The sequence below is a fragment of the Drechmeria coniospora genome, chromosome 01, assembly GCF_001625195.1.
Source record: "Drechmeria coniospora strain ARSEF 6962 chromosome 01, whole genome shotgun sequence".
NCBI classification, from domain to species: domain Eukaryota; kingdom Fungi; phylum Ascomycota; class Sordariomycetes; order Hypocreales; family Ophiocordycipitaceae; genus Drechmeria; species Drechmeria coniospora.
In genome coordinates this window covers 4,844,683-4,872,681 of record NC_054389.1, presented here as the reverse complement: position 1 = coordinate 4,872,681, position 27,999 = coordinate 4,844,683, and the positions used below count along the sequence as shown (strand labels likewise).

The 27,999-nt window shown below is 57.4% G+C and overlaps 11 protein-coding genes across 11 annotated transcripts; 9 read left to right on the top strand and 2 right to left on the bottom strand.

Moving 5' to 3' along the window:
• Nucleotides 1–23: 23 nt before the first annotated feature.
• DCS_01205 (uncharacterized protein) lies at nt 24–1,289 on the bottom strand (the record flags this gene model as incomplete). Its single annotated transcript, XM_040798540.1, has 2 exons — nt 24–1,102; nt 1,175–1,289. The coding sequence occupies 2 exons, from the start codon at nt 1,287–1,289 to the stop codon at nt 24–26; spliced, it is 1,194 nt and encodes a 397-aa protein (XP_040659423.1).
• Nucleotides 1,290–1,593: 304 nt separating this feature from the next.
• Nucleotides 1,594–2,310, top strand: DCS_01204 (ribosomal protein; the record flags this gene model as incomplete). The annotated part of the gene is made up of 2 exons (XM_040798539.1): nt 1,594–1,735; nt 1,793–2,310. 2 exons carry the CDS (start codon nt 1,594–1,596, stop codon nt 2,308–2,310), a joined length of 660 nt encoding a protein of 219 aa, XP_040659422.1.
• Nucleotides 2,311–4,406: 2,096 nt separating this feature from the next.
• DCS_01203 (uncharacterized protein) lies at nt 4,407–7,280 on the top strand (the record flags this gene model as incomplete). The annotated part of the gene is made up of 4 exons (XM_040798538.1): nt 4,407–5,134; nt 5,209–5,275; nt 5,349–6,328; nt 6,398–7,280. 4 exons carry the CDS (start codon nt 4,407–4,409, stop codon nt 7,278–7,280), a joined length of 2,658 nt encoding a protein of 885 aa, XP_040659421.1.
• Nucleotides 7,281–8,514: 1,234 nt separating this feature from the next.
• On the top strand, nt 8,515–10,304 carry DCS_01202 (D-lactate dehydrogenase 2; the record flags this gene model as incomplete). The annotated part of the gene is made up of 2 exons (XM_040798537.1): nt 8,515–10,155; nt 10,272–10,304. The coding sequence occupies 2 exons, from the start codon at nt 8,515–8,517 to the stop codon at nt 10,302–10,304; spliced, it is 1,674 nt and encodes a 557-aa protein (XP_040659420.1).
• A 3,189-nt stretch (nt 10,305–13,493) lies between these two features.
• On the top strand, nt 13,494–15,158 carry DCS_01201 (uncharacterized protein; the record flags this gene model as incomplete). The annotated part of the gene is made up of 4 exons (XM_040798536.1): nt 13,494–13,547; nt 13,635–14,099; nt 14,173–14,316; nt 14,388–15,158. The coding sequence occupies 4 exons, from the start codon at nt 13,494–13,496 to the stop codon at nt 15,156–15,158; spliced, it is 1,434 nt and encodes a 477-aa protein (XP_040659419.1).
• Nucleotides 15,159–15,794: 636 nt separating this feature from the next.
• On the top strand, nt 15,795–16,832 carry DCS_01200 (putative 20S proteasome subunit chain PRE6; the record flags this gene model as incomplete). The annotated part of the gene is made up of 5 exons (XM_040798535.1): nt 15,795–15,825; nt 15,884–15,890; nt 15,946–15,998; nt 16,053–16,440; nt 16,502–16,832. The coding sequence occupies 5 exons, from the start codon at nt 15,795–15,797 to the stop codon at nt 16,830–16,832; spliced, it is 810 nt and encodes a 269-aa protein (XP_040659418.1).
• A 473-nt stretch (nt 16,833–17,305) lies between these two features.
• Nucleotides 17,306–17,807, bottom strand: DCS_01199 (zinc finger protein; the record flags this gene model as incomplete). The annotated part of the gene is made up of 3 exons (XM_040798534.1): nt 17,306–17,625; nt 17,704–17,747; nt 17,803–17,807. The coding sequence occupies 3 exons, from the start codon at nt 17,805–17,807 to the stop codon at nt 17,306–17,308; spliced, it is 369 nt and encodes a 122-aa protein (XP_040659417.1).
• A 432-nt stretch (nt 17,808–18,239) lies between these two features.
• DCS_01198 (DNA repair helicase RAD25) lies at nt 18,240–20,738 on the top strand (the record flags this gene model as incomplete). Its single annotated transcript, XM_040798533.1, has 1 exon — nt 18,240–20,738. One exon carries the CDS (start codon nt 18,240–18,242, stop codon nt 20,736–20,738), a length of 2,499 nt encoding a protein of 832 aa, XP_040659416.1.
• Nucleotides 20,739–22,246: 1,508 nt separating this feature from the next.
• Nucleotides 22,247–22,738, top strand: DCS_01197 (uncharacterized protein; the record flags this gene model as incomplete). The annotated part of the gene is made up of 3 exons (XM_040798532.1): nt 22,247–22,441; nt 22,497–22,582; nt 22,636–22,738. 3 exons carry the CDS (start codon nt 22,247–22,249, stop codon nt 22,736–22,738), a joined length of 384 nt encoding a protein of 127 aa, XP_040659415.1.
• Nucleotides 22,739–24,647: 1,909 nt separating this feature from the next.
• DCS_01196 (uncharacterized protein) lies at nt 24,648–25,076 on the top strand (the record flags this gene model as incomplete). The annotated part of the gene is made up of 3 exons (XM_040798531.1): nt 24,648–24,833; nt 24,887–24,981; nt 25,043–25,076. The coding sequence occupies 3 exons, from the start codon at nt 24,648–24,650 to the stop codon at nt 25,074–25,076; spliced, it is 315 nt and encodes a 104-aa protein (XP_040659414.1).
• A 1,959-nt stretch (nt 25,077–27,035) lies between these two features.
• On the top strand, nt 27,036–27,669 carry DCS_01195 (uncharacterized protein; the record flags this gene model as incomplete). The annotated part of the gene is made up of 2 exons (XM_040798530.1): nt 27,036–27,209; nt 27,286–27,669. 2 exons carry the CDS (start codon nt 27,036–27,038, stop codon nt 27,667–27,669), a joined length of 558 nt encoding a protein of 185 aa, XP_040659413.1.
• Nucleotides 27,670–27,999: the final 330 nt, after the last annotated feature.

Below are 27,999 nucleotides of genomic sequence, written 5' to 3'. Positions count from 1 at the left end.
GTTTCATTGTACACACAGCCGTGCTACGCCTGCGTTGGGCTCTGCCAGCTAGGCTGCTTTCCCGTCGCTTCAGCATACACGTCCTCCCAGCCCTTGGACCGGCCGTGCGCCGTCTTCACAAAATCCCCCAAGTGCTTCTCGAGGGCACCCTCGACAGGAGCCAAGATTTTGGCCTCTTCGGCAAGCAGCTTGCGCGCGAGCGAGATTCCCTTGATGTTCTGCGCCAGAACCTGGACGTAGGCGCTGCCGTTGAGGCCCTTGGGATTTCGCGTGCCGTTGGGTGACGAATTCCGCTCCAGCGTCGGATGCAGCAGCGCAAACTCTTCCAGTTCGGATAGGTCCTTCTCCAGAGAGCCTTCCCACAGACTGCCGAGGAGGGCCAGCTCATCCTTCAACAGGACGACGTCTTTTTCGACGGGCTCTCCGGCGTCCTTCTTGACCTGGAGAGCCGAGGCTCGGGCGAAGAGGGCCAAGCCGCGGACAAGGCGGGAAAAGTGCAACCTGTCGCGGGCCCGTTTCGTCGAGAGCATGTGCTCCGGCTTTTGCAGCAGATCGAGGACCTGCTCTGCCCAGCACAGCGCTTGCTTCGTCTCCGTCGCATCCCACTTGCTCTCGGTGATCTTGGCGTTGACGTAGGCGAGCACGCGGACGACGAGCTCCCGGTTCGTGAGGAGCAGGCCGGTCTTGTCCGCCTGCTTCGCGCACTCGATGACGGCGAAAACATGGCCTCTGGTGCCGGCGACCCGGGCAATCCTCCCCCAGTGCTTGGCCATGAGCTTGATGCCGGCCTTTTTGTAGCCGGCCAGGAGGGTGCCGAGGTTGCTCCAGTCGCCCGTCGTCTCCATCTTGTCAAGCGCCTGGTTGAGGATCCGTTTCGAGTTTTCGATGCCCTTGAAGCGGTCGAGGGAGGAGAACTTGTGCTCGAGACCGTCGACCTCGATGACGATGGGGTTCTGCTCGAGGTAGGATCGCATTTTCGGGTTGAAGACGAGCTTGCGCTGCTTCTCGGGGAGGTAGGCCGGTAGTATTATCTTCTCTTGGATCGTCTGGAGGACCGCATTCAGCTCCGAGTTATCCGTCTCGGCGAACACGGCTCTGACGGCTGCCATTTTCCAAGGTGCATTCGTCAGCGACCGTCGAAAGAAAACAAGGGGTTCTCAGTTGAGGTGCGTACCGCATGCTGCCGTTGTGCTGAACTGCGGCCTCGAAGAAATGGCAGCAAGCGCGGAGGAGGGCGCATGGCGCCATCTCAGCGCCTTCAAGGCTGCTGGCAGCGACCGATTCGACATGGCAGCTCGCGCTTCTCGGGGAAACGAACGGGCTCGGCTGTCCAAGGAAAGTTCCCAATCGGAATTGAATTGAATACGGATTCTCGGTCCTGAATCTCAGGGTCGGCCGGCGCGCGGGTGGTTCTGGGGTGGGTCGGAGAAAGAATGTGCCGGGCCGATCACTGGCTGGCTGGTCGCTGGAACTAGCGGGAGGAAGTGCCTGGCCGCTGGTGCCAGTGCAGAGAGCGGCTAGAGCTTCGCGGGTCCAAAATTCGACGACGGCCAAGGTTCGTGCACCTCACATCGACAACCAAGGCGACCAACGATGAATGTCGCTACCTCCTGGCGGCCTTTAGGCTGCCTCAAGTCGAGGCTTCGGCATGCGAGACAAGCCAGAGCATCGCAGAGGTGCTTGGCAACCGCCGCGAATGCCGAGGGCAAGCAGACGGCATTTACCGCCAGACAACGTGCGACACGGGCACCCATCCCCTTGTCCGCTTCCGTTGCCCGCTGACGAAAAGTAGGATCGGCGCAGCAAAAGGTTGGCAAGTTCAAAATATGGCCGCAGGTGCCGTCGATTCGATGCACGACGCCCGACCCGATGCCCGTTCTCCGCCAGCAGCAAATAGACATGCTCGACCCGACGGGTGCACGAACGCGACTCTTCTCGCGCGAACACGCCGACAGCGCCAAGGTCGGGGACGTGCTCATGGTGACGACCAAGGCCGGAGAGCCCTTCTCGGGCGCCTTTATCCAGATTCGGCGGCGCGGCGCGGACACGGCGATTCTTCTCCGAGGCCAGATGATGAAGACGGGTGTCGAGATGTGGTTCAAGATCTACAGCCCGACGGTCATGGGCATCGACATCATTTGGCGCCGACCCAAGAGGGCGAGGAGGGCGCGGCTCACGTACATGCGCAAGCCCAAGCACGACATGGGCAGCGTCGACCAGCTCGTGTCGGCGTGGAAGAAGGAGAGGTACGCGCTGCGGTCCAAGTCGAAGCAGACGACAGGCAGGACGAGAGGGCAGGTAAATAAGTGAGCGGCAGCCTTGGGTGCGGCGTGTATACTATGAAGTCATTACGAGAGAATGGACAACTGGAGATGCGAAGCAGCGTCGTCTGTCTGCCGTGCAGCATGTACCGAGTGAACGACGACGGGTGGATTGCACCGCCTCCAGGCCATGGCCGCAATCAATCCATCACATCATCAACATGAGCCACCTCGAAAGGAGGCCATCAGAGGGAGACGATGGTCGCGACCGCAGATGCACGGGCTGATGGTCCAACCGAGCAACCAAGGAGAGAGGGGGTGAAGCCATGAAGTCAATGGCAACAGCAACGTGTCATACGCTTGGTAACAACGGTAAAGGTGGATATGCGAGCGAGTCGCTGAGGCACCCCTCGCATCAGGCACCAGTCTGTATCGCTCATCCTGTTTCGCATTTAAGCAGGCTCGGCAGTGAAAGCCGGAGGGCGAGGTTAAAACCGATGAGCTGTCGTGTAGGGACAAGTTCCAGCCAGGATATACGAAGCTGGGGAGAAGGTACATGCGCAGCAGACCGGATTCACCAAGCACCGCCTGACAATACCTAGGACGAGGTAGCACTGGGCTGGGAGAAGGTCTGCACCAAGTACGGAGTACGGGGTAATACTTGGGTACTACTCCGTACTGTAAGTACTTACTTACTTAGGTCCTGCGCAGGCACTGGGCTTCGTACCACTCGTACTGTAGGGTAGGAGGAAAGTACCTAATATTATAGTGCATTGCCGGGTACGTCAGCACCTAATACTAGTCCACCGCTAGTGGTTGCAGCACACCGCTGACCGGACCAGACGGTCCTTGAGTCAGCGTTTGATTGAGGTTGCGCAGGTGAGCCTTGCTCTGTAACACACCAGTTCCGGAAGGGTATGAGCAGCGTGTGAAAATCATGCGAAGCTGGTGGAAGGCATCGGCTTGGATGCATCTCATGATGTGATTGGGTGTTTGCGTCGGCGGCTCAGGGCCGAGATGGAATGGGGCGAGGATAGCGGGTGTTGATGATGAGAGAGCGGATGAGAGAGCGGATGGGAGAGCGGATGGGAGAGCGGATGGGAGAGCGGGTGGGAGAGCGGGTGAGGGAAGATGATGGAGGATGGAGTGGGAGATGGAGGGAGGGGATTGGACGGATGAATGGTGGTTGAGAGTTGAGAAGCCGCAGCAGGGAAACCGACTATTACTACTCAGAAGCCGCGGAATGACGGACTAGGACTCTGTACTATTCTTACTCGTAATGACCTAAAAGTGCAGTGCTAAACGTCGCCATCGCTAGTCGTCAAAGTCGCTAGTCGTCCACTTGCGCGCCTCGGCAGCGGCGGCACATGCCAGCGTCGATTCGTCGACGAGCCAGAGGACGGGATGGTGCGTTTCAGAAAACCCAATCCCCCATCGACGTCTCCATGCTCATGTCTCAGCAGGTTCAACACGGCGATGACGCATGAACCGGTTACGGGATGAAATGAATGCCAGGGAGAGGCGGGTCTGCTCACGAGTCTTTCGCGGCATCGATTTCCTCCCAAGCGGTGCGCATCGGCTGCCAGGCGAGCCTGTTATAAACTGCTCCTCGTCCCGACCTGTCCCGCCCGGGGCGCGACGTCTGATTCCTCGTCGAATGCATGCTCGTGTTGCAGCGTTTTCGAGGGTATTGCACGAAATTGACGCTCCAACCGCGCCATATCCACGGACGGTACCAGGCCTACCTTTTCGCACAGACATTGAGCATCACCGGCGACGGCAAACCCTACGCTCGTATCGACGATACGCCATGACACTGGACGAACGGATAACTTTCAGAGCAGTTTCTTCCACCCAGCATTCCACGACAAACACGAAACGGTGTGCTTGATTCCGTCCACGTTGTTCGTGACAGACAGGCCACGGTGAACTAGGACGAATTCGGTACGGAGCAGCAGGGGCACGCGCTGTAATTATAGTGCCTGGGCGCGAAATAGCCACGCGAAAACTCGCCACCGCCTTCAGTACGGTCCTCCAGCGCTAGTGGTCAGGCTGTACCTGAGCGGGCTCTTTAGTGCCGCCAAGGCCCCCTGCCGTCGCCTACCAAGTCGTACCCTCTGACGCTTAGGCGTTGCGAACCCTCCAATGGCAGCGCCGGTTCCCTCCGACGAGGCCCCCCAGCCGAGCCCGCCGCTGGCGCCTGGCAACGGGGGCTACGCCGAACGGTTCCCCGAATTTTGTTTACACGCTTCGGGAAGCCAGCACGACGTCGACGCCGCCTGCCAAAGCAACGACTCCTCCCCCACCACCGGCAAATACGACGACAACGACGACGACGACGACGACTACGACCCGTACCGCCACACAATCTCTCCCTCGCCCTCGCCCTCCCTCTCGCCCTCTCCCCCTGCGTCCAAATCGTCCCGCTCGCCCACAGAATCTAGCATCTCCACGTCGGCCACGAGCGTCGTCGACGTCGAGTGCGGAGGGGACCCGCGGCCGCCATCAACGCCGACGAGCGAGAGCGCGACCCTGCCCACGTTTGACTCGACACCGCCGCGACCTTTGGTCCAGCGCAGCAGGCGAGACAAGAAGGAGCTGCAAGCGGCCAGGCTCCAGCGTTCGGAGGTTGCGACGAGGTCGCCGCCGTCGCCGAGCTCCAAGGGCGAAGTCGACGTGACCAGCAGAGGCTCCCGACCGCGGTGGCGTCGAAGCAGACGAGCAAACGGGAGCAGCATCGGCGGCAACGGCAGCGGCGGCAGCAGAAGCAAGACGCCCGCCGGCGCACGCAACGCCGAGCAAGGACTCACGAGGATGACCTTTACCGAGCAGCAGCGGTGGATCACCGTCCAGCAGAAGACGTTTACCAAATGGTGCGTGCCAGCGGCTCCGTGACGGCTCGATGACGACGGCATGACGGCGCGCTAACGGCCTCTCTCCTCGCCAGGCTCAACACGAAAATCGAGGCCCGGGAACTTGAGGTCAAGGACCTCGTTGCCGACCTCAGCGATGGTGTATGTCGACGTCGAGGTGCCCCCCTCCCCACGTCTCGATTCCGCGGGCTAACGCCGGCAAAAAAAACACTAGGTCATCCTCATCCATCTGCTCGAATGCCTCTCGGGCGAATCCCTGGGCCGCTACGCGTCGAAGCCCAAGCTGCGGGTGCAGAGGTTCGAGAACGCGAACCTCGCGCTCGACTTCATCACCTCGAGGGGCATCCAGATGACCAACATCGGCGCCGAGGACGTCGTCGACGGCAACCGCAAGATCGTCCTCGGCCTCATCTGGACCCTCATCCTCCGCTTCACCATCAGCGACATCAACGAGGAGGGCATGTCGGCCAAGGAGGGCCTGCTCCTCTGGTGCCAGAGGAAGACGGCCTGCTACGACGAGGTCGAGGTGCGCGACTTCAGCGCCAGCTGGAACGACGGCCTCGCCTTCTGCGCCCTCCTCGACATCCACCGGCCCGACCTCATCGACTTTGACGCGCTCGACAAGTCGGACCACCGCGGCAACATGCAGCTCGCCTTCGAGATCGCCCACCGCGAGATCGGCATCCCGAAGCTGCTCGACGTCGAGGACGTCTGCGACGTGCCCAAGCCCGACGAGCGGAGTCTCATGACGTACATCGCCTACTGGTTCCACGCCTTCAGCCAGATGGAAAAGGTGGAGAACGCAGGGCGGCGGGTCGAGAAGTTTGTCAACAACATGCAGGGCGCCTGGGAGATGCAGAGCGCCTACGAGCGCCGCATGCGCGCCCTCCTCGGCGCGACGCGGGAGCAGGTCGAGCAGTGGCGGCGGGCGACGTTCGAGGGGACCTACGCCGACGCCAAGGCGCAGGCGACCGAGTTCTCGGCCTACAAGCGGGGCCGGAAACGGGACTGGGTGGCGGAGAAGAGCGACCTCGCGACGCTGCTCGGCAACATCAAGACCAAGCTGGGCACGTACCGGCTGCGGCCGTACGAGCCGCCGGCCGACGTGCGGCTCGACGTGCTCGAGGAGGAGTGGGCGACGCTGGCCAAGGCGGAGATGACGCGCGCCCAGGTCGTCAACGAGACGATTCGAGAGTGAGTGACCCCCGAGCGAAGGCGCGCAGGCGGGCCGGAAGGCAGGCTGGCTGACACGCGTCTGCGCAGCATCAAGAACGCGCTGAGGAGGTCGTTTGCCGACAAGGCCAACGACTTCGCCATGGCCCTCAACACGATGCAGCTCGCCATCTCGGGCCTCGACGGCGACGTCGAGGACCAGCTGCTGCACGTCCGGAAGCTCAGCGACAACCTCGCGCCGCTCGATCGCTACCTCGAGACCATCGCCGCCGTGGACGAGAAGTGCGAGGAGGCCAACATCGAGGAGAACGACTTCACGACGTACACGTACGACGAGCTGCTGTACGAGCTCGGCCTCGTCAAGTCGTCGGTCCAGAAGAAGCTCTCCTTCCTCGAGAACCAGATGGTGGCCCGGAGCATGACGAACCTGACGCCCATCCAGCTTGAGGAGTTTGAGAGCGTCTTCCGCCACTTTGACCGCGACGACACCAACTCGCTGCAGGAGCTCGAGTTCAGCGCCGCGCTCGCCTCCCTCGGCCTCGTCTTCTCCGAGGACGAGATGCACGAGTACTTTGTCGAGTCGTCCGACGGGCGCGACCACGTCACGTTTGAGCAGTTCATCCGCTTCATGGTGGACGTGACCGAGGACCAGAACACGGCCGAGCAGGTCTTCCAGTCCTTCCGCGAGGTGGCCGACGGGAAGCCGTACGTGACGGAGATGGACCTGCGCCACAGCCTCGTGCCGGACGAGGTCATCGACCAGCTCGTCGAGATGATGCCGGCCCACCACGGGCCCGACATGTCCGAGGACCGCGGCCGGCCGCAGTACGACTACATATCCTTCATGGACAAGCTCATCGACGAACCGCCGGCCGCCGACGACGAGGTGCCCGGGGGCGTGCTGCGGGACAGGATCAACGTCGGCAGCGCGGGCCCGCCAAAGGGGGAAAGGAAAAAGGCCGGTGTTGCATGATGATGGCCTTTGCCCTTGGCCGCACGCCTGCCCAGCACGCGTACGCGTCCGGCGTTTCTTGGGAGGCGAGCGACGGGCCCGACGGAGCACGTGCGGATGCCGTCGGCGGCCCGTCCGTTTCGCTTCATTTCGTTTCATCTCATGTCATTCATTCCTTTGTTCCATCATTCCCTTGTTTTCTTGGTTACTGCATCCGTAGGATCGTGCCCCGGGGACCGAGCGACGCGGTGGCAGGGCTTCTCATGGGACCGGGACGGACGGTCATGGCGACGATGGAAAAGACGGGCACGGGACGGTCGCGTCGACATGGTAGGGTCATCTGGACGGTGCTGGCAACGTAGTCGATAGTCTTCTGGGAGGGCGACCAACCCTTGATCCCAAAGGCCCTCGGGCCATGAATACATGCGATAGCCCACAGTGTCGTCTCCTCGAAAGCAGCACCAGTGTGACCATTCGTCCGGTGCAAGGTGCATGCATTGTTCATCCTACCACGGAGGGAAGGGCTTCCGGGGGACGAATCCTATGCCGGCGAAGAGACACTTTTCCATCCTGCACCTTCAAGTACTAACCAAGCCAATGCCATTAGGAGTATGGAGTACGTAGTAACTAACTACTGGCAGTATTACAGTACTGTAGGTATGTCTCCTGTGCAAGTATAGCGTACCTAGTAGTGATGCAGTAATACTCGGCAAGTACGGAGTACTACTGTAGGTACCTATGGAGTACAGTGTACGGAGTACTTGTACATACTATGTAGTTGTAGTTGTAAAGGCAAGTACACTTACAGTACTCCGTATGTACAGTACAGTACGGAGTACTAGGTACCTAGTAGTATGGAGACTTCAGTACCTTAGTACTTAAGTAGGTGGGTGTAGCCTGCAGGTGTACTGTACGGAGCATTATTACGCACTGTAATTACTACAACTACTCTGAACGGAGTGCAGTATCTTGGGCTCCCGTCGGTGACCCACCCCATCTGCTCGCACATGTACAGCTACAAGTATCCGTACTCCCAGAGTACGGAGGAATACAGTGCACATCTCGACCAACAGGTACCTGTACAACGGTAGGTACTCGGCAAGTACTCCATACTCCGTACATTTACTTACGGACATTTACTTTCGGCATTTCTCGACCAAACCCATGGCGATGCCGTTCTTGGTGGCCCTTTCAACTTCTCTCGGATCCTGCGTCTGGCCAGCACCTCGATAGCCTGCGTGCCTTTCTAGCCGCCATGGTCTCCCGAGCCCGATTCCTTCGCGCCGTGCGCCCCCCCGGCCGATGCGGCCACCTCCACGGCAGCGGCGGCATCCTTCGACCCGTCGTCCCAGCGGCCGCTGCGATATCGGCCACGTCGGCCACCTCCTGCTCGCCCGCTCCGGCGCGATGCATCGCCACGTCGGCGCCGCGCATGCTTGCCCCGAGCATCCCTCAAAGGACACGGCTCACGGCGGAGACGTATCCGCATCTCCGGCGCGACTCTCGCTTCGCCGCGCTGACGCCCCGGCACGTCGCCCACTTCAAGGAGCTGCTCGGCAGCGATGCCGCCGTCGTCGAGGCCGAGGCCGACATCGAGCCCTTCAACGAGGACTGGATGCACAAGTACCGCGGCCAGTGTCGACTCGTCCTCAGGCCGGCGTCGACCGACGACGTCAGCGGCATCCTGCGCTACTGCAACCGCGAGATGCTCGCCGTCGTGCCCCAGGGCGGCAACACGGGCCTCGTCGGCGGCTCGGTGCCCGTCTTTGACGAGATCGTCGTCAGCATGGCGCGCATGAACAAGATCCACTCGTTTGACGACGTCAGCGGCTCCCTCGTCCTCGACGCCGGCTGCATCCTCGAGGTGGCGGATCAGTACCTCGCCGAGCGGGGATACATCTTCCCGCTCGACCTCGGGGCCAAGGGCTCCTGCCAGGTCGGCGGCAACGTCGCGACCAACGCCGGCGGCCTGCGCCTGCTGCGCTACGGCAGCCTGCACGGCAGCGTCCTCGGCATCGAGGCCGTCCTGCCCGACGGCACCGTCATGGACGACCTCTGCACGCTGCGCAAGAACAACACGGGCTACGACGTCAAGCAGCTCTTCATCGGCGCCGAGGGCACCATCGGCATCATCACCAAGCTCTCGATCCAGTGCCCGCAGCGCTCGCCGGCCGTCAACGTCGCCTTCCTCGGGCTCGAGTCGTACGCAAAGGCGCAGCGGGCCTTCCGCGAGGCCAAGGGGCAGCTGTCGGAGATCCTCTCGGCCTTTGAGCTCATGGACGGCCGCAGCCAGCAGCTCGTGCGGCTGGCGCGGCCGGAGGAGAGGCGGCCGCTCGAGGGCGAGCACCCCTTTTACTGTCTCATCGAGACGAGCGGCTCCGACGGCGAGCACGACTACGAGAAGCTCGAGCGCTTCCTCGAGCACGTGCTCGGCAACGACGTGGTGGCCGACGGCGTCGTCGCCCAGGACGCGACGCAGATCAAGTCGCTCTGGAGCTGGCGCGAGGGCGTGCCCGAGTGCGTCGGCCACTGGGGCGGCGTGTACAAGTACGACGTGTCGATTCCGCTGGCGGACATGTACTCCATCGTCGACGACGTCAAGGCGCGCCTCGAGGCCGCCGGCCTCGTCGGCGAGACGGACGAGTTCCCCGTCGTCGGCGTCGTCGGCTACGGCCACATGGGCGACGCGAACCTGCACCTCAACGTGGCCGTCCGCCGCTACGACCGGGAGGTCGAGGCCATGCTCGAGCCGTTTGTGTACGAGTGGATCGCGAAGCGCCAGGGCAGCATCAGCGCCGAGCACGGGCTCGGGCTCGCCAAGAAGAGCTACATCCGGTACAGCCGCAACGAGACCATGGTCGGTCTCATGAAGCAGATCAAGACGCTCTACGACCCGGTGAGTTTGTCCTCGTCTCGTATGCGCCGCAATGCATTTCGCACGCGCGCCACCGTATGCGAGATGACATGTGCATTGCCGGGCCTCGCTTCGTAAGGCTGACAGGGATTGCGCAGAATGGCATCATGAACCCGTACAAGTACATATGAGGAACGAACGAATCGAGTGCCGTCCAGCCCCGAGCTCGCTGCGCCGACCGGCCGGCCGAGCCAGGGAGGGGAGGGGAGGGGAGGGTAGAGGAGGGCATGGGGAGGGCAGAGGAGGGCAGCAGAGGAGGGCAGGGGAGGGCAGAGGAAGGCAGAGGAGGGCATGGGGAGGGCAGAGGAGGGCAGCAGAGGAGGGCAGGGGAGGGCAGAGGAAGGCAGAGGAGGGCAGGGGAAGGCAGAGGAGGGCAGGGGAAGGCAGAGGAGGGCAGGGGAGGGCAGGGGAGGGCAGGGGAGGCAGGGCGGGCCGATTGCAGGGCGGCGATGGCAGGGCTGCGATTGATTGTGCGAGCACGGGTGCTTGTACGCAAGTCTGCCTACGGGCAAGTTGCATGTATATCTGTGCGGGCACTGCGGAGGAGTATGTTTCGGTCAAGCAAGCATGCTGCCTAGTAATTACTCTACTAATCTTGGTAGATGGAATGAGCGAGGTGTGAATCCAGCGTGCCCCCCCCCGCCTCCCCCCGAAACGCTTGGCTGCATGTCCTCGTATAGTCGACTAGTGGTATAATGCATTTGCATTTGCATGCACGAGTACATTAACGAGTACTGTACGTTAACGAGTACTGTACGTTAACGAGTACTGTACGTTAACGAGTACAGTAGTGAGCGAACTAGTAGACGGTATATGCAAGTGCAACGACCTACGCATGAATGTGCAACTACATGTATTCGCTGCCGCTGGCCAAGGATTATTACTCCGTAGCTGCATAGTACGAAGAAGCTCCACGGTACCAACTATGGCAAAGAAAAGAAGTAGGTCCCGGCGGTGGGAGGTGCAACTCGGCAGCAAGTATTTCTAGCCACCTAGTATTCATGCCCTGTACGCAAAGTCAATTCGTTCGGACAAAGAATGGCCAGCGTCGTGCACTACGGTGGCCTGTCAGCCGTACGCCGAAACGCCTGCACCAGGTACTTGCATGGAAGCTTGTTGCGCAACGCAAGACGTCCGCTGTACCTGCAAACACGGGCGACCACTCCGTACTTTGGTGCTGATAGACGACCGGCAGTGTGAAGACGGGTGGATTCTAATCGTTCGGTCAGCCCGCAGGCACGATCCATGACGGGGGAGCCCGACAAGGAGCTGCATGAAGTGGGTGCAATCACGGAGTACGAACATGTTTGTTATATTACAAGCAGTTATATGGACAGGTATCGTACAGCCGTGCTCTCCGCAATTGCTTGCTCGTACCTAATATTCCGTCCTTCGTAGGTCGAACTGCTCCCCATTAGCACTGACTAGCCCAGCTATGCGGATTGCTATTAATACATGTACTATGTAAAGGCACAAGCAAGTAAGTAAGTACAGGAATCCTCCGTTATACCACGACTCCGTACGGAGTATACGTAATGCATTCTACGAACATAGGTGTGGCCCGTACATGCACGTACATGTATTATTAATATGTATGTACTCTTGTTATGGGCACTTGCACCATCTCCGTGCAAAAGTACAGTAATACTTCGTCCTAGGCATACTTCCACCCCTACAGTACTGTAGGTGCCTGCAGTACGAGCACTTCGGCTACGATTGCACCTTCATCTCCACCTACATTTACACCTACGGGAAAACGCTCGGAAGCACACCGCCGAACGAGGCCTCCCCAAGTCGCCTTCAACGTGCAAGCGCTCGCCGGGCCCTGGTCAACGTGTCGTCTTCATTACAACCGGTGCGCCAATGAGCAGCAGTGATCCGTCCAAGAATCGTTGACCCCCCCCTGCAATCCCCATCCACCAAACTCCAACCCCCCCTCCGGCGCCAACCCCTAGCCCTGAGTCCTGCATACACCCAAGCTAGTACGGTACTCCTGCATGTGCACGTACATGCTCAGTGCCGGTGCAGCTTCGGGCTCGGAGTACGCGAACATCTCTCGACATGTGCTGCAAGGATCGCTGTACGGCGTTCCCGTCTCTCGCATGATGCATCAGCCAACCAGCCATGGCCACCGGCATCTGCGTCAGCCCTACGAAACATCGGCCCCATCGCCTGGAAGGCTGATCTGCATCGCAAGGCATCTTCTCGACCTTGACACGCGAGCACGAAACATGCCCGTCCGTACCTGTATCCGCACACCGCTCATGATGGCTGCCGATGCTGTCTGGGTACCGAGGTATTACGGGGCGTTCCCGCTCAACACATAGGCACCTAGGTAGGTACTAGGTAATAGGTAGGTGCACACAGCGCACCATCATGCTGCATTTACATGTAGCCTCTAGGCGTATGCGAGTGCAGACGGCACGCATCGACGTACCTGTACCTTCTCGAGCACGACAAGTAACGTGGCCATCCGTACGAGCACGAGTACCGGTACGGGACGACCTGCACGAGTCCATGTGCTCCGTACCGTCCGCTTGTGCTTGCAGATGCGACTGCTCGCATGCAACTCGTCGCTGAGGCTGAGCAGAGGGGCGAGCGGTGGCACCTGGACCTGCAAAGCTCATTCGCCAGCGACCAACTTGGCCCAACCGGGATATGCCTTGACCACGCGAACTCGTCCCGTCATCACCACGCCCTACGATGGTACGAACGTCGCCGCTTTGTGCCTGGCCGAGACGGCCGGCCAGCCAGAGCCTCCTTCTCAGGCCACCGCTCCCGAACCGTTGGCGAGTGGGGTGTGAAGGGAAGCCGATGCCACGCCGTCCCCGTTCCCCTTCCGTTCGTTTGACAGCCAGGACCACGTCGGTGGGATGGGTGTGGGCATGCCATCTATATAGGACGGCCCAGCCCAGGGGGACGAGACCATCTCGACTGGTGGTGGTGAACGCCATGACCCCCACAGTTCCGGCACCCGTCGACTGCTTGGGAAGCAGGCTGCACAGGCACCGAGCCGTCCAACGATAGCCGTCGGAGATTCTCGTCAGACCGTCCAACTGTAGTCGTCGAATATACTCGTCAGACCGTCCAACGGTAGCCATCAAAAATACTCGTCAGACCGTCCAACGATAGCCATCAGAGAGAGATACTCGCCAGGCCGTCCAACAGTAGCCATCAGAGATCCCCGTCGGCCTGTCCAACGATAGCCATCAAAGATACTCGTCAGACTGTCCCCCGTTAGCCATCAGAGATACTCGCCAGGCCGTCCAACAGTAGCCATCAGAGATCCTCGTCGGCCTTTTCAACGAGAGGGGCGCAGCATGGTCGGCGTTCCGGGAAAGTACAAGGGCTGCGAGACCTGTCGCCGTCGCCGAGTCAAGGCAAGAAAGAGGCCACCCTTAGCCTACCCCCCCCTTCTGGCTGGAGTCTGCCGGACCCGACCTGACGCTCGCTCGACACAGTGCAGCAACGAGAGACCCTACTGCAGGAACTGCACGAACAACGGGAGGCGTTGTGAGGGCTATGAGCGGGACCGCGTCTTCATCACCGGTACGCCCGAGACAAAGGGCAGGGTCGCCTCCCACCCCAGGAAAGCGCCGTCGTCGAGGAGACAGAGCCCCAAGACCGACGACCATGACGACGGGGGGAAGCTATCCGTCACCGCGACACCCCCGTCGACCTCGGCCGTTGACGACTACCTGCGGCCGTCGAGCTGCGGCAACGATTCCACCGTCCTGCTAACGGCTCTGCAGACGAACCTGCAGCATCTCTCGCAGAGCCATGATGCCGCCACGGACATCACTGTATACCCAGATGCATCGACGCAACGGCATCCCCGCGTCGGACCAGACGGGCTCGTTGTCAAGCCCAAGTGTCTCGCACGTGTCGGGGCTGTCGACGAGCCATACTGCGCTTTCTCGTACGAGGTACATTGCCTTCCGATTCCTCCTCCTGGCCCATCCTCTTTAACCCCCGGACGATGGCTAACGGGGGCCGCAGCGTGATTCCTCGGCCAACGCGACCTTTGCGCCATGGCACTCGATATCCCCGGAACACGAAGGCCGGGTCAAGAGTTTAGGACCGAAGCACTTCACCTACTTTCCAAACCACCAGTTCTTTGTGCAGATATATCGACCCCTGGCCGTGAGCAACCCGAATCACCCCCCTCTTCCTCTCCTGGAAAACAGCGATGCAACTTGGCTGACGAGCAACAGGTTAGCCTTTCCCTGTTGAGCCACCAAGAAACGTTCCTTGTCGAGCAAGATTGGCTATCGACGCCATGGGAGAGACACCCAAAGTCGCCCCTGGACCAGCTGCTCGACATCATGCTGTGCCTCCCCTCCATGCTGGCCAGTCTCGACCGCATCTGGCCTCTTCCGCCCACCATAGCCCGCCGCCTCGAGGCGCAGGAGCTGTTGCAGAGCTGCCTCTTTCTCGAGCCGCAGTTTCTGAACTGGTTCGGCAGTGTGGCCATCGCCGCCGTGGACCAGAACCCTCCCTACTGGTTGGACGAGTTCGCCGGCCCTGGCGGCGCCATCCCTTTCGCTAACCTCTTCACATTCAGAGACGGCCTTGCGGGAATGATGATGCTGTACTATTGGATGTCGCAAATCATCCTTCACCAGGCCATCCAACGTCTGAACAGCATCATCTACCAACCCGTCCTTGATGCCTACCCTGCCTTGTGGCCTAACCTACCACCAGCCCTTCAAATCGACCCGAAAAACTACCAGGGTGCACGAGAGCTTGCGGCGAACATCTGCCGAGGCCTCGATGCCGTGCTAGACTGCACAACCGAGCCAGACATGCTGCTGGCACCCATGACCGTAGCTCTCGGCTACTACCGCCACATCAACGCAACGTCGCAGGACGTCGTGCTGGAGATTCTCTGGATCGATGCGTTCAAACATCGCATCGCCGTCAGGAGACAGCAGATAGCCAACCTGCTGCCAGGGCAGAACTGGGTCGAGCTTGCCCGGTATTGAAGTTGGTGCCGACATGAATCGAGAAAGTCCTTGTCATGAGGGACACCCGGTGCACGAACAGATGCTCCCTGCGGATAGATGATCTCTGTATATGTATTTCTAACTAGCAGCGGGCCTGCACAAGTAAAAAAAATTCAAGTATCGAAGTGTGCCGACGTTCCTTTGCCACGTTGCTCTCGGTGATCAGGAAGACCATGTTGGCACACGACTCTGTGCCTTTGCATAGTTGCCGACACACCTCTATTGATTTCTACCATGGTACTTGGAGCATCTTTTCAATCACTGTTCCATGTGCCGTGAGCTCTCGCCCATGTGGGTGACAGATGCTCTCGCTGTATGGAGATGGGAAGCATGTCAACACACAGTACTAATGATACTGTATTACACTGTAAGCCGGCGCCAGTTTCTCCGTCAGCCGATGCTGGGCGGCCACGCGCAGAAGCTCCCACCAGCCTTTCTGTGGGTAGGCTGCCAGTCTGACGAAGCTCCAGCTCCATTGAAACCTCATACCGCCCATCTCGTCTCCGTCCGTCCCCTCAATCCCAACCCTTCCTCTCCCATAGCGTTCTATCCGAATTGGACTTTGTCTGCACCTGCAACGGGGTGTCTCAGAACGTTAGCCGCACATCTGCAATCATGGCCTCAGGATACGACCGAGCTCTGTCGGGTGAGTTGCACGCACTCTCCCACCCACGGTGACGACGCCAAGCTAACACGACGCGCAGTCTTCAGGTTCGAGCCGCCCATCCGAATTCTCCTACCTCGTTTTCTAACCCGAGGTTGAAAGCCCCGACGGCCATGTTTTCCAGGTCGAGTATGCAGGCGAGGCCGTCAAACGAGGTCCGCACCCCCCACGTTCAAGGCTACCTTGGGCCGCGCTCACAGCGAGGACAGGAACCTGCGCCGTCGGCGTCAAGGGCAAGGACATTGTCGTGTTGGGATGCGAGAAGCGATCGGCGATGAAGCTGCAAGACACGAGAATTACGCCCTCCAAGATCCAGGTCCTCGATAACCACGTCGCCTTGGCCTTTGCGGGCCTCAACGCCGATGCTCGCATCCTCGTCGACAAGGCCCGGCTAGAAGCCCAGTCCCACCGACTGTCGGTCGAGGACCCCGTCACGATCGACTACATCACCAAGTACGTCGCCGGCGTCCAGCAACGGTATACCCAAGCGGGTGGCGTGCGACCCTTTGGCATCAGCACCCTCGTCGTCGGCTTCGACCCGGGCAGCAAGGTGCCCCGACTCTTTCAGACGGAGCCTTCCGGCATTTACTCTGCTTGGTACGACCCAACGATTGCGTTTCCCCTCGCCTCCATGACGCACCGTGCTGACGTGACGCAGGAAAGCAAACGCCATCGGTCGGTCAAGCAAGACGGTCCGCGAGTTCCTCGAGCGAAACTACAAGGAGGAAATGGACCGTGAGGCTACCATTCGACTGGCCATCAAGTCACTCTTGGAAGTCGTGCAAACCGGCGCGAAAAATATCGAGATTGCCCTGATGGCACCCGGTGCGGCGATGGAGATCCTACCCACCGATGAGATTGAGGGCTACGTCAAGGAGATTGAGCAGGAGAAGCAGGAGGAGGCGGCCAAGAAGAAGACGGGACGCGCGGCTGGCAGCGGAAGCGTTGTGATCCCGACTAGAAGTCAGGATGACTCTGCTGCTGAATGATGAAGCGTGCAACGGCGTGTCCATACATGTAGAGTGTATCGCATTCCATTTATTCTCTCATCGTGTCCGCCCGTCAGCGCCACATGCCTTGCTTATTGCGAGCGGGAAACAGCTGGCTTCTGGCTAGCTTCGCATGAACAGTGACACGGCGTGAAAGAAGGACTAGATGCAGCCGAACAAGCAACGGCCCGCTGGGTTTCGTGGCCTCATCATGATTGGAAGTCAGGCTGGACCCAGCGACGCCCGTTGTTGCCGATGATGAGGGAATGACGCTTTTATCCCGAGGCCTGACATCCAAGCGGTTGCAGTGACTTGAACCTTGATGATTCATATTTTTATTGAAGCTTTTTGTACAGCATGGCGTTAGGAAAGAAGCATCATCGACCCAAAGCACCGCTCCGTCACAGCGGTGGCACAATCAAAACCTGCAACTCCAAAGGCTTCCGAATAACATCAGGATCCCTTTTCGAAACTCAACCCAGCTTGTCCGTATCCGGGTCGGGGTCGAATATGCTCCTCAGCTTTGTCTGCTTCGTCCTGTCATCCTTGAGCATCTTGTTGTTCACCCGCACATCCTCGCTCTCGATAGACAGCGCAGCCTTGGGCGTCTTGGCCTCGATGACAAAGTGATTATCGCAGTGCGGGCAGTACTCGTCGCAGTCTTCGAATTCCTGAGCGTCCTTGCGGAAGCACTTCTTGCACTTTTTACAAGCGAATGTCATCTCAAGCGACTGCAGGAGGGGATGTGATTCTTGTTCGCCATGGCACTCGGCGCAGTCGAACCATTTGCGGCCTGGAAGGCGGGAAGCGTATATATTAGTCACGCATGCCTGGATGTGTACATCTGACGGGAAACGTCGGTGTGACGTACAACAAGGGGATCGAATCGAAACCTGGGCATTGAGGATGTGTTTGCTGGTTGAAAATGAGTCCAACTTTGGCCGCAAGCGAGGCATTTTGGCAAACATACCACATTGCGTTTTGATCTTTGAGCGTTTTGGGCCGAGAGAAACAATGAGAAACAAACGTAGGGAAAGGAGAGCAATGTTGAACGCGGACGTTGGAAGGTTGAGCTTTTGGTGCTCGCGATGGCTCACTCGATACGCGGGAACAGTTGGTGGGGCACTTTGGGTCTAGCCTGCCTGGACGGAACAAGCCCGCCTAGTGATAATACAAGTGATAATTACTGCGTACTTACGGAGTACTCCGTACTCTGCGCAGTGCTATTGCTGTATTTCGCAGTACAGAAAGTAGTGGTTAATGTCGGCGTATTAGTCAGGCCACGTGAAACTGGCGCTAAGCTAATAGATAGGCAACCACGAATACTAGACCGTCGTCCCCAGTGTTCAGGCTTCCAGGTTCACTTCGTTCCTACATCCTGGCCTTCTTCCGGGACCATCTCGAGAGATGCCTCCGAAAAGAAAGGCCTTGGCCCCTCCCAAAGGAGGATCAAAGGCAGGGAGGTCCTCGCGCGTGTCGACACCGGGAGCGGCGACACCTCGAAGCCTCGATAGTAGCGACGAGCTCGAGGTCGATGACGCCCCCGTTGACGAAGTGCTCGAGCGGGACATCGACAAGAATATAGACCAATTCTCGCTTGATAGATACCAGAAAAAGCATGTCATTCGGGAACCGCTGCCGCACATCTTCGGGAACAATGACTTTTCGTACCTCGATCTCAAAAAGGACCACCCCAACCGGCCGCTGTGGATCGATCCGCAAAAGGGGAGGATCATTCTGGAGAGCTTCAACCCGCTGGCGGAACAGGCGCAGGATTTCCTCATCACCATTGCCGAACCCCTTTCGCGGCCGACGTTTATGCACGAGTACGCCCTCACGACGCACAGCCTCTACGCGGCCGTTTCCGTCGGCCTCTCGCCCGGTGACATCATCAACACGCTCGAGCGCTTCCTCAAGACGCCGCTTCCCGACGAGATCAGAGACTTCATCAACAGCTGCACGCAGAGCTACGGCAAGGTGAAGCTGGTGCTGAAGAACACAAAGTACTACGTCGAGAGTCCGGATCCCAACATGCTGCAGATGCTGCTGAAGAACCCCAAGATTGGCCCGCTTCGCGTGCAGGGGACGGAGGAGATCACGACGTCGGCGGCCCCCAAGCTGGGCGGACTCGTCATCCCAGGGACGAAGAATGCGGCGGGCGTCAAGCAGGCCACCGACTTGCAGGCGTCGAGTGCGGAACAGGGAAGCAACGGCGCCCCGGCTCCCGACGGCGAGGAGCTGCTCATCAACGTCAACGAGGAGGATGACGACGAAGATCAGGACGTGACTCACTCGTTCGAAATCGCAGACAAGGACGTCGAGACGGTGCAAAAGGAATGCCTCAACCTCGGGTATCCCGTCCTGGAGGAGTACGACTTCCGTAGGGACGAGGCCAACGCGAGCCTCGAAATCGACCTCAAACCCGGCACGCAGATCAGACCGTACCAGGAGAAGAGCCTGAGCAAGATGTTCGGCAACGGACGAGCCAAGAGCGGGCTGATCGTCCTGCCGTGCGGGGCCGGAAAGACACTGGTCGGCATCACAGCAGCCTGCACGATCAAGAAGGGCGTCATCGTGCTGTGCACCAGCTCCATGTCGGTGGTCCAGTGGAGGCAGGAGTTCCTCAAGTGGTCCAACATCAACCCGGACGACATCGTCGCCTTCACGTCGGACTCTAAGGGGTCCGTCTTCACCGGAAGCACGGGCATCATCGTCACGACGTACTCGATGGTGACGCAGTCAAGGGCTCGGTCGTACGACGCCGACAAGATGATGAAGTTTCTCACCGGCCGGGAATGGGGCCTCATGCTGCTCGACGAGGTTCACGTCGTGCCGGCCAACATCTTCCGCAAGGTCACGTCGTCGATCAAGACGCACTCGAAGCTCGGCCTCACGGCGACGCTGCTCCGAGAGGACGACAAGATTTCGGACCTGAACTTTCTGATCGGGCCGAAACTCTTCGAGGCGAACTGGATGGAGCTTTCGAAGCAGGGACACATCGCGAGGGTGCAGTGCGCCGAGGTCTGGTGCCCGATGCCGACCGAGTTTTACGACGAGTACCTGCGCGCGCCGTCGCGCAAAAAGAACCTGCTGTACATCATGAACCCGCGCAAGTTCCAGGCGTGCCAGTACCTGATCAACTACCACGAGTCGAGGGGCGACAAGATCATCGTCTTCTCGGACAACGTGTACGCGCTGAAGGCGTACGCGCTGAAGCTCGGCAAGGCCTTCATCTACGGCAACACGGGCCAGGCGGAGCGGCTGCAGGTGCTGGAGAACTTCCAGCACAACCCGCAGGTCAACACGCTGTTCCTGTCCAAGATTGGCGACACGTCGCTCGACCTGCCGGAGGCGACGTGCCTCATCCAAATATCGTCGCACTACGGTTCGCGGCGTCAGGAGGCGCAGCGGCTGGGGCGGATCCTGCGAGCCAAGCGGCGAAACGACGAGGGCTTCAACGCCTTCTTCTACTCGCTCGTGTCAAAGGACACGCAGGAGATGTATTTCTCCTCCAAGCGCCAGGCCTTCCTCGTCGACCAGGGGTACGCGTTCAAGGTGATCACGCAGCTCGCCAACATCGAGAAGACGCCGGGCCTCGCGTTCGCGTCGGCGACGGAGAGGCGGGAGCTGCTGCAGAAGGTGCTGGTGGAGAACGAGACGATGGAGGACGAGGACATTGACGACCTGTTCCACAGCGGCACCATGGGACGCAAGAAGAAGAAGAAGGGCACGGTCCGGCGCACGGCCGGAACGCTGGGCGAGCTGAGCGGGGGCCAGGACATGGCCTACATCGAGCAGAACAAGCGGGTCAACCAAGGGCTGAAGAAGAACAAGAACGGCAAGGACAGCAGCGCATTCTTCAAGAAGATAAGCCGGGAGAACGCGAGGCGGGCGGCGGCAAACTAGAAGGATGGAGGATAGGGAGGGAGGGCAGGCAAGGCAGGCAAGGCAGGTTAGCATCGGCAAGGTCTCGAGCCAACGCCTGTCGGTCGGAGTAGGCCGTAGGCGCGCATGTACATTGTGGGCGAAACCGGGCACACAAGTCGTACGGGTGCACGCAGAGATTGGATTGCTACGTTCAAGATGAAGGGTGATTCATTCTGCGCAATGTCACACGTGTGTTGTGCACGTATCCATGCAATTCTTGCCCATATGCATGCAATCGATCAACCCACCTTTCGCGAGAGAGGACGCCATGCATCGTGGCAGCAGGCTTCCCTGGGATGGATTAACTCGTGACGAGCAGTAGTTCTGACCATGGCCAGGCTTGCGATGGCGGTATGCGATGAACGGTCGTTCGTTCAGTTTGATACACCTCTTCCCTTTGGTGGCAACATGGCAATAATTTTGGTGTTTTAAGGGGGGTTCCGCTAGCTATGTATGAGGAGCCGGATTTCACTATGACATGCGCGCGTAGGAAATACGAGGAATACAGTGTTCTGAAGCAAGTACGAGCACTCGAGTAGCAATACTCTGCGCGGAGTCCTCCGTAAAATACGGGGAAATGAGTGTAGATGTACCGGGGTATCAGTATTATCACATTGCAAGTTACTCTCCTTATTGCCAACAACGGTAGGCACTCGGGGTGCGATAAAGATATTACAAGTGTAAAGTGCGGAGACTGCCAGCCAGTACTAGGGGCATCGTTCGTTTCATGGTTACTGACTATAGTACAGTATAGCGCATGTACTCCGTAGCTGAGCTTCATTACAGTGCTTGCAAAACGTTGTGCGGAGTGCTGTACAGTACTTGTGCGTACTGTAAGTACCGTAATACTCAGCTGCAACAGGTAGTAGGTGTCCGCTCTAGCGCCCGCTTAAATAGTCCGGAAAGTGGATACCGCTGCGTAACTAAATACCCGGACTTTAACCCCGTTACAGGCACGTTGGCGCGACATCCTGGCACGTAATTACTGCAAGTACAGTAAGTACTTGCAAGCACATGTATTAATTATTACTACAAGTAACTCCGTACGGATATGTAACACACAAACAGGACGACCCACACTGGCGATGCCACCGTTACCCCGCGCTCCGCACTGGAAGTTATAGCCGATCTTTACTCGAGACATCGGCCAAGATGACTCGCCAAAATGCTTCATACTAACTAAATATAGTCATCCAAATTCCTATTTGCAACTATTCTCGCATTGCACACACAGTGCTGCGTAAACTCCTGCAACATGACGAGTAACGACTAAGACTTTAGTACACTATTTCGTACGAGTCAGCACGAGTATGGATACAGGTTCTCCCACAGGTCCATTGCTATATAAATATCGAGCTCGACCCGAGGAATATCACTTTGAACAACAACACAACCACACCACACATCAACCACACATCAACAACAAGTAACAGCTCCATTCTTACACTCTTTTATCTCCAATCTTAAGAAGCTTAAACTCCGACACAATGAAGGCCACGCAAATCTCCAGTCTTGTTGCGCTCTGTATCGTCTCGGTTACTCCTGCGCTCGGTTGGCATCATGACTCTGATCCGCCTCCCACTCAGCCACCTGCGAATGTGGACGCACAGCAGTGGTGTAAAGATAATATCGACGTCCCTGGCCGATGCGAATCTGGGAGAACCAGCTCATGCGAGGATGTTGTAAGTAGGCGTAATATCATATGACGAAGTATAGCCTCTGACAGTATGGAACTAGTGCAAGGCTTGCTCTGACGGAAAGGAACCAATTAAGCAAGGAAAGTGCGATTGGCGAGGATTGTTCGCAGATTTTTTCCAGGGACAGTAAGTAAAACCGGCCGAGATTGAACAGCATTGTTTACTAAGCGTGCCTCTAGTAAGTGCGTCTGCCGCTCGGGACCGAACCCGAACCGGCTTGTGTGGCATAATTTGCACGGCGAACACGTAGCAGATGATCTTGATGCTATGAATACCAACTAAATGGGACCAACATCGGCCGGCATAATAGTACACATGTAAATGCCTATTACTCATTATCGCTTCCCGAAATTCTCCGTACACGGTATATGTCATCTGCAGATTTACAATACATTCGCTCAAGGATATCGCCGGCCGTATTCCATGTATGCGTTGGGAAGCCTTACAGATATGTCGTCCACCGCTGGTCAATTTCACAATACTAGCTCGGAACAATAGAAACACGGTCTTTGTGCAAATGATTGCTGCCAGCATAGCCTGCGTTACCTTTTTGCATCGTGAGACTCCATCCATGTACGGACAACGCGTGAATACATGTGCGAGGAGTCGATGACATGGGGGAGTGCAAAGCACAAATAGCGATGGAGTGATGTAGTAGGAGCAGCATCCGGTTTGGCAGCTGGCACCAGCATTATTACTTTTAGCTTGAAATGGCACCTGAGTCAGCCAGCGTCCCATTCAGGTCCAGAGTTTGCGCCGGCAGGACAGCCGACTCTTGGTGTATGCATTCAGCTCCGCTGCATTCTGCTTCGTTGGTGCGAAGTCACAGATTAAGACATGCATATAAATGTACAAGACACTATGCGATAATGTTACGTAATGCTGTAGTTCCTTGTACAATCCAACAACAACCTGCTTGCATAATGTGATGGTCTTGATCTAGCGGCACCCTGTGCCGTTATTATACTATCTCTCGCCATTGACGATCAGCCGGAATGTCCAGTGCGCGCAATGCAGCGTTCTGAAGCGCGAATCCTGCAGTGATGGAGTACCCCGTCGTGTAGTGCGGAGCATAGAAGGCGACGAGTTGGCACAGATAAATTAGTACGTAGTATTATACTGTAAGTAATACTCCGTAAGTACTCCGTACGTCCAGAGTACTCCATACCTACCTGATGTGTTTACTCCGCACTCCGTATTCGGCTTGTACTTACAGTACTTGCGCATGTACTGTAAGTAAGTAAGTACTTAAGTACTTATGCGGAGGAACTAAGTACCTAGTACGTAAGTACTTGCAACGTACGGAGTACTGCAAGTATGTTCTTCTACACCTTGGTGTACATGCGCAAGTACTTAATACAAGCACAAGTACTCCTTACAAGTACAAGTATTACTTACAATATCGCGTCCAGTATCAAGCTGGGCAGCCAATCTTTCCTTATTGTAATGAGGGTAGGGGTAATTACCAATGCTTGAAAAGCAATGCGGACATTACGTGTACAGCAGTGCCTACCTCGGCCTGTAGCAGTCGTTCGTTCCTTGAGTACCATTACATGTAGTTTCAAAAGCCATAATGTACAATTTCTAGGACATGTACGGAGTACGGAGTATTACAGTACACCTACATGTAACTACAGCACAAGTACTGATACTCAGACGTACATGTAGGTGTACGGAGTAAGTAGGCGTAAATACCGAGTACTTAGTGCATGATACCTACAGTAATTACATGTACAAATATTATTCAAGTACAAGTACCCTTCACTGGGGCGAACAAGTACGTACTTACATGTACAACTACTCGTGTACGTGCACCTGTGGTAAGGACCAGCCCGCAGACTGTCGCACCATCGTCGTAGGCGATCCGAAAGCACGACAGCAACCAACGTTGACTCGCCAAAATTATTCCTTCTAAACTTGGCTATATTTTCACACTTACTCTGCAGTAAACTCATGCCAATCTGGGGAACCCGGCAAATTATTCGAGTCAGTAGACTATGCACGACTATGCACGATTATGCACGACTACGCCCGAGTATTCACGAGCGCGGATATGGCTTCTCCGACAAGGCCTATTGTCATATAAATAAATCCCCAGCTCGACCCGAGAGATGCAATTGGTAACATCATCAACATCTCCATTCTTCAACGCTACGTCTCTTCAGCATTCAACTTACACAAATCCAATACAATGAAGTTCACGCAAATCTCCGCTGTCGCTGCGCTCTTCGTCATCTCGGCGTCCGCCGAATATATTTTTGGAGGAGGCCCGCCTCGTTCTGACGCACCCGATAACGGGGACCCGGTAGAGTGGTGTCAAAAGAACATCGACGTCCCGAGGCGATGTACCTCAGGAGACGCACCATGTGAGGACGTGGTAAGTGCACGCTACATGACAGGCCAGTACAGCCTCTGACGGGAAGAAACCAGTGCAAGTTTTGCTCCTTCGGCAAGGCTCCGATCAAGCAAGGAAGGTGTGAATTTCGAGGATGGGGTCATCTATGGAGCGAAGTAACCCACGGACCGTACGTGAATCCGCCCCCCCCCCCCAGATGGGACAGTATAATGTGCTAAGCCAGTCTCTAGCAAGTGCGTCTGCTACGACCCCTGGACGGAATGAAGCATGCATGCGGCCGAGGTCGGCCGTGTCGGACGCTGTAGCACACGCAAGGCTTGCAGTAGTTTGTCGATTTTCACTTGCTGTGTTCCGTGCCTCGTGGTTCCCTTCACGAGGCGTATCTGTATTCCCAACGCGCATGAATGCGATGCCTACTATGGCCAGTACAAACCGTCGCCTGGCCACATTCCCTCCGAGTGCACGCGTAGTGTAGGCCCTCTGCTGACTCACTGTGCGCCCACTCGTCGACATGGCCTACGATGCCGGTCCGTATGCCTGTGTGTGCTGGGTAGCCTTGCCAACAAGGCTCACGGCGTCCATGGCTCGTCAGTTTCGCCATGCTCGCTCAGAACAGCGGAGAGTACGATGGATCGCTGCTCGCATGCCCGCGCCGCGCTTTTGCGTCATGAGGCTCCATCCACGTGCTGACGGACTGTGGATGCACTTGTATGGGAGCGAACGTGTACATGTATGTGATCCGCACATGGAGAGAGGTATCTACGCATACGAGTAGTTGAACCAGCTGTACCTGCACTTGCACATGCACTCCGGCTCCGCACAATTACGTGGTTGCACTGCGGTAGGAAGAGCATCCGATTCGGCAACGGACCCTTGCGTACCGCCCCGAGCGGGAATCGGAATGCATCGTCGCACAGCCGGTGATGGGGTTGCACTGGGCCACCGAAGGACACCCTCGGTCAGTGCAATCGGCTCGGTTGCAGGCTGCGGCTGAATGACGCTTCAACGCTCATACCTCCACCCATGTACTCCGTACGTTAGTACTCATACAAGGACGTACGGAGCGCTCCGTTCACTGTACTAGAAAAAATGGTTCGTCATACTTGTATACTTACTTGTACGAGCAAGTATTTGTAGGGACATGATGGTGCAGCTGATGAATTCTTTAAATCAAGTCCGTATTACTTGTAGGGATGAACTCGTACGCATGTATGGCCCTGGCGATAACGGGGGTGCATATACGGAGTACGGAGTACTTGGTTGCAAGTACTTACTTGCACATACCGAGTGCTGTACCTACTAGGTACTGGTACATACCTATTAAGTAGGTATTGTACTGTACTGCGACGCGGCAAGAAACGCGTTGGTGAGTACGGCGTACTTGGGGACAAGGCAAGCACCAAAGTACTGCATGTAATTACAACTACGTGTACAAGTACTGTACTTACTTACTCCGTAGTGTATGGAGGACTGTAGTTGTACTTGCAGGTGAAAGCAATTGTCATTTGTGTACGGAGTACTACAGCAAGTACTGTAATGTAAGTACAGGACTGTAAGTGTGTGTACAGCACTGTAAGTAGGTGTAAGTACTTACTTAAAGTACTTACGGAGTACTTACATGTACATGGATTAAAAGCTACCTGTGCAGTACTCCGTACGTGTGCATACTTCCTTGCATGTACGGAGTACGGCGTACGTAGTACTTAGGTACTTATCAGTACTGTACATGAACATACTTATACTTACCTATACATGCAAGTAGGTATGCTGTACTTACACTGCGGTGTCTAGTTGTACATGTAAGCGTGCAGTATAGTAGCACTCGTGCAGAAAAACGCAGCAGGTACGGAGTACAGAGTGCAGCAAGAAAACATTTGACTGCACGGAGCACCTCGTAATGTGTTGATACACACCTTCGAGTTGCGCGTACTGCACTGGGCCAGTGTCAGCGCTTAATGTAAGTAAACCCGACGTCTAACAAGTGGTCTCCACGAATTCATTCGTTCGCAATCTGCTTTAAATTAAAAGAACGGGGTACGGAGTGCTTGCTCCGTACTTGCAGTATTAATACTTACTGCTCTCCGTTTTCCAAATAATAATGCATCTAATCCCCAATTGGGATCATCAGTAGTGCTAGTACGTACCGGTAAGCACTCCCAGCGGCCTGGAAAGAGGTATCCGCTTCCATAACAAGTCTAGAGCACCCTCGTGCGCCATGCCCAAATGAGTAGCACCTCGCGAGGCGCCGCGCCATCGTGGGTCGAGACTCGAAACAAACAAATCTTCTCTTGCCGTCAACTCACGCTCTCGTTGAGGAAGGTGGCGTTCGCCTTCAGTCCAGTTGTCCCACCCAAGCGACTACGCACCCCCCCCCTCCTCCCCGCGCCGGTTCATACGGTTTGTGGTTCTTCCAACAGCAATCCAATTGTCTGATTTCCCTTCTCGGCGGAAGCATCGGCCTCCGTCCTGCCAGGGAACGGTCAGGTGCCCTTCGTCGTCGTCCATTCTCTACACTTCCCTTGCCTCTCCTCACCTCGTCTTTCCGACCGTCTGGCGCGACGACGGCAGAGGCGACGGCAAGCTTCGACGGCGGAAGCCAGATCTACGCGCGTCCCCTGATTGCAACCGACCGGCCAGCTCTCAAGGCGACACGACCCAGCAGCGGAGCGCGCCCTTGGACTCGAAACTTCAACCATTCGACCGCCGGAGCCCATCGGCCGTCTCGCCGAGCGGAACAATCACGGACAGCACTGTCCGACGTCGGCTGGCCAAGAACCGACAGCCGCAGGTCATCGTCCGACCATCCATCTCGTCCGACCATCAGACTCATCGACCGAAGCAGATCCCCTCCCTGTGACGCTGGCCAGACCAGGACCACGACAAAGGGCGTTCCAAGCTACACCCAGGACCGATCATCGCCCGCTCCATCCACCAACGTCGCAGCAGCCTTTGTTGCTGGGTACGGCCGTGTGTGACGCTGGTTCTCGTCATCGACCCTTGCTCACCGGTTGTCCACGACGCCTGTGAAAGGACGAGAACGGCTTCGAGGGCACGCGACCGGTCCAGAGACCACGCCCGCCACCGGCACGGCACGTTGGAATCGTCGGTAGAAGGTGCCGCCATCAACGCCAACGACGGCACGTCTTTCACCATTCGTCACACCACCATGCTCTCCCTGCCTCCCGCC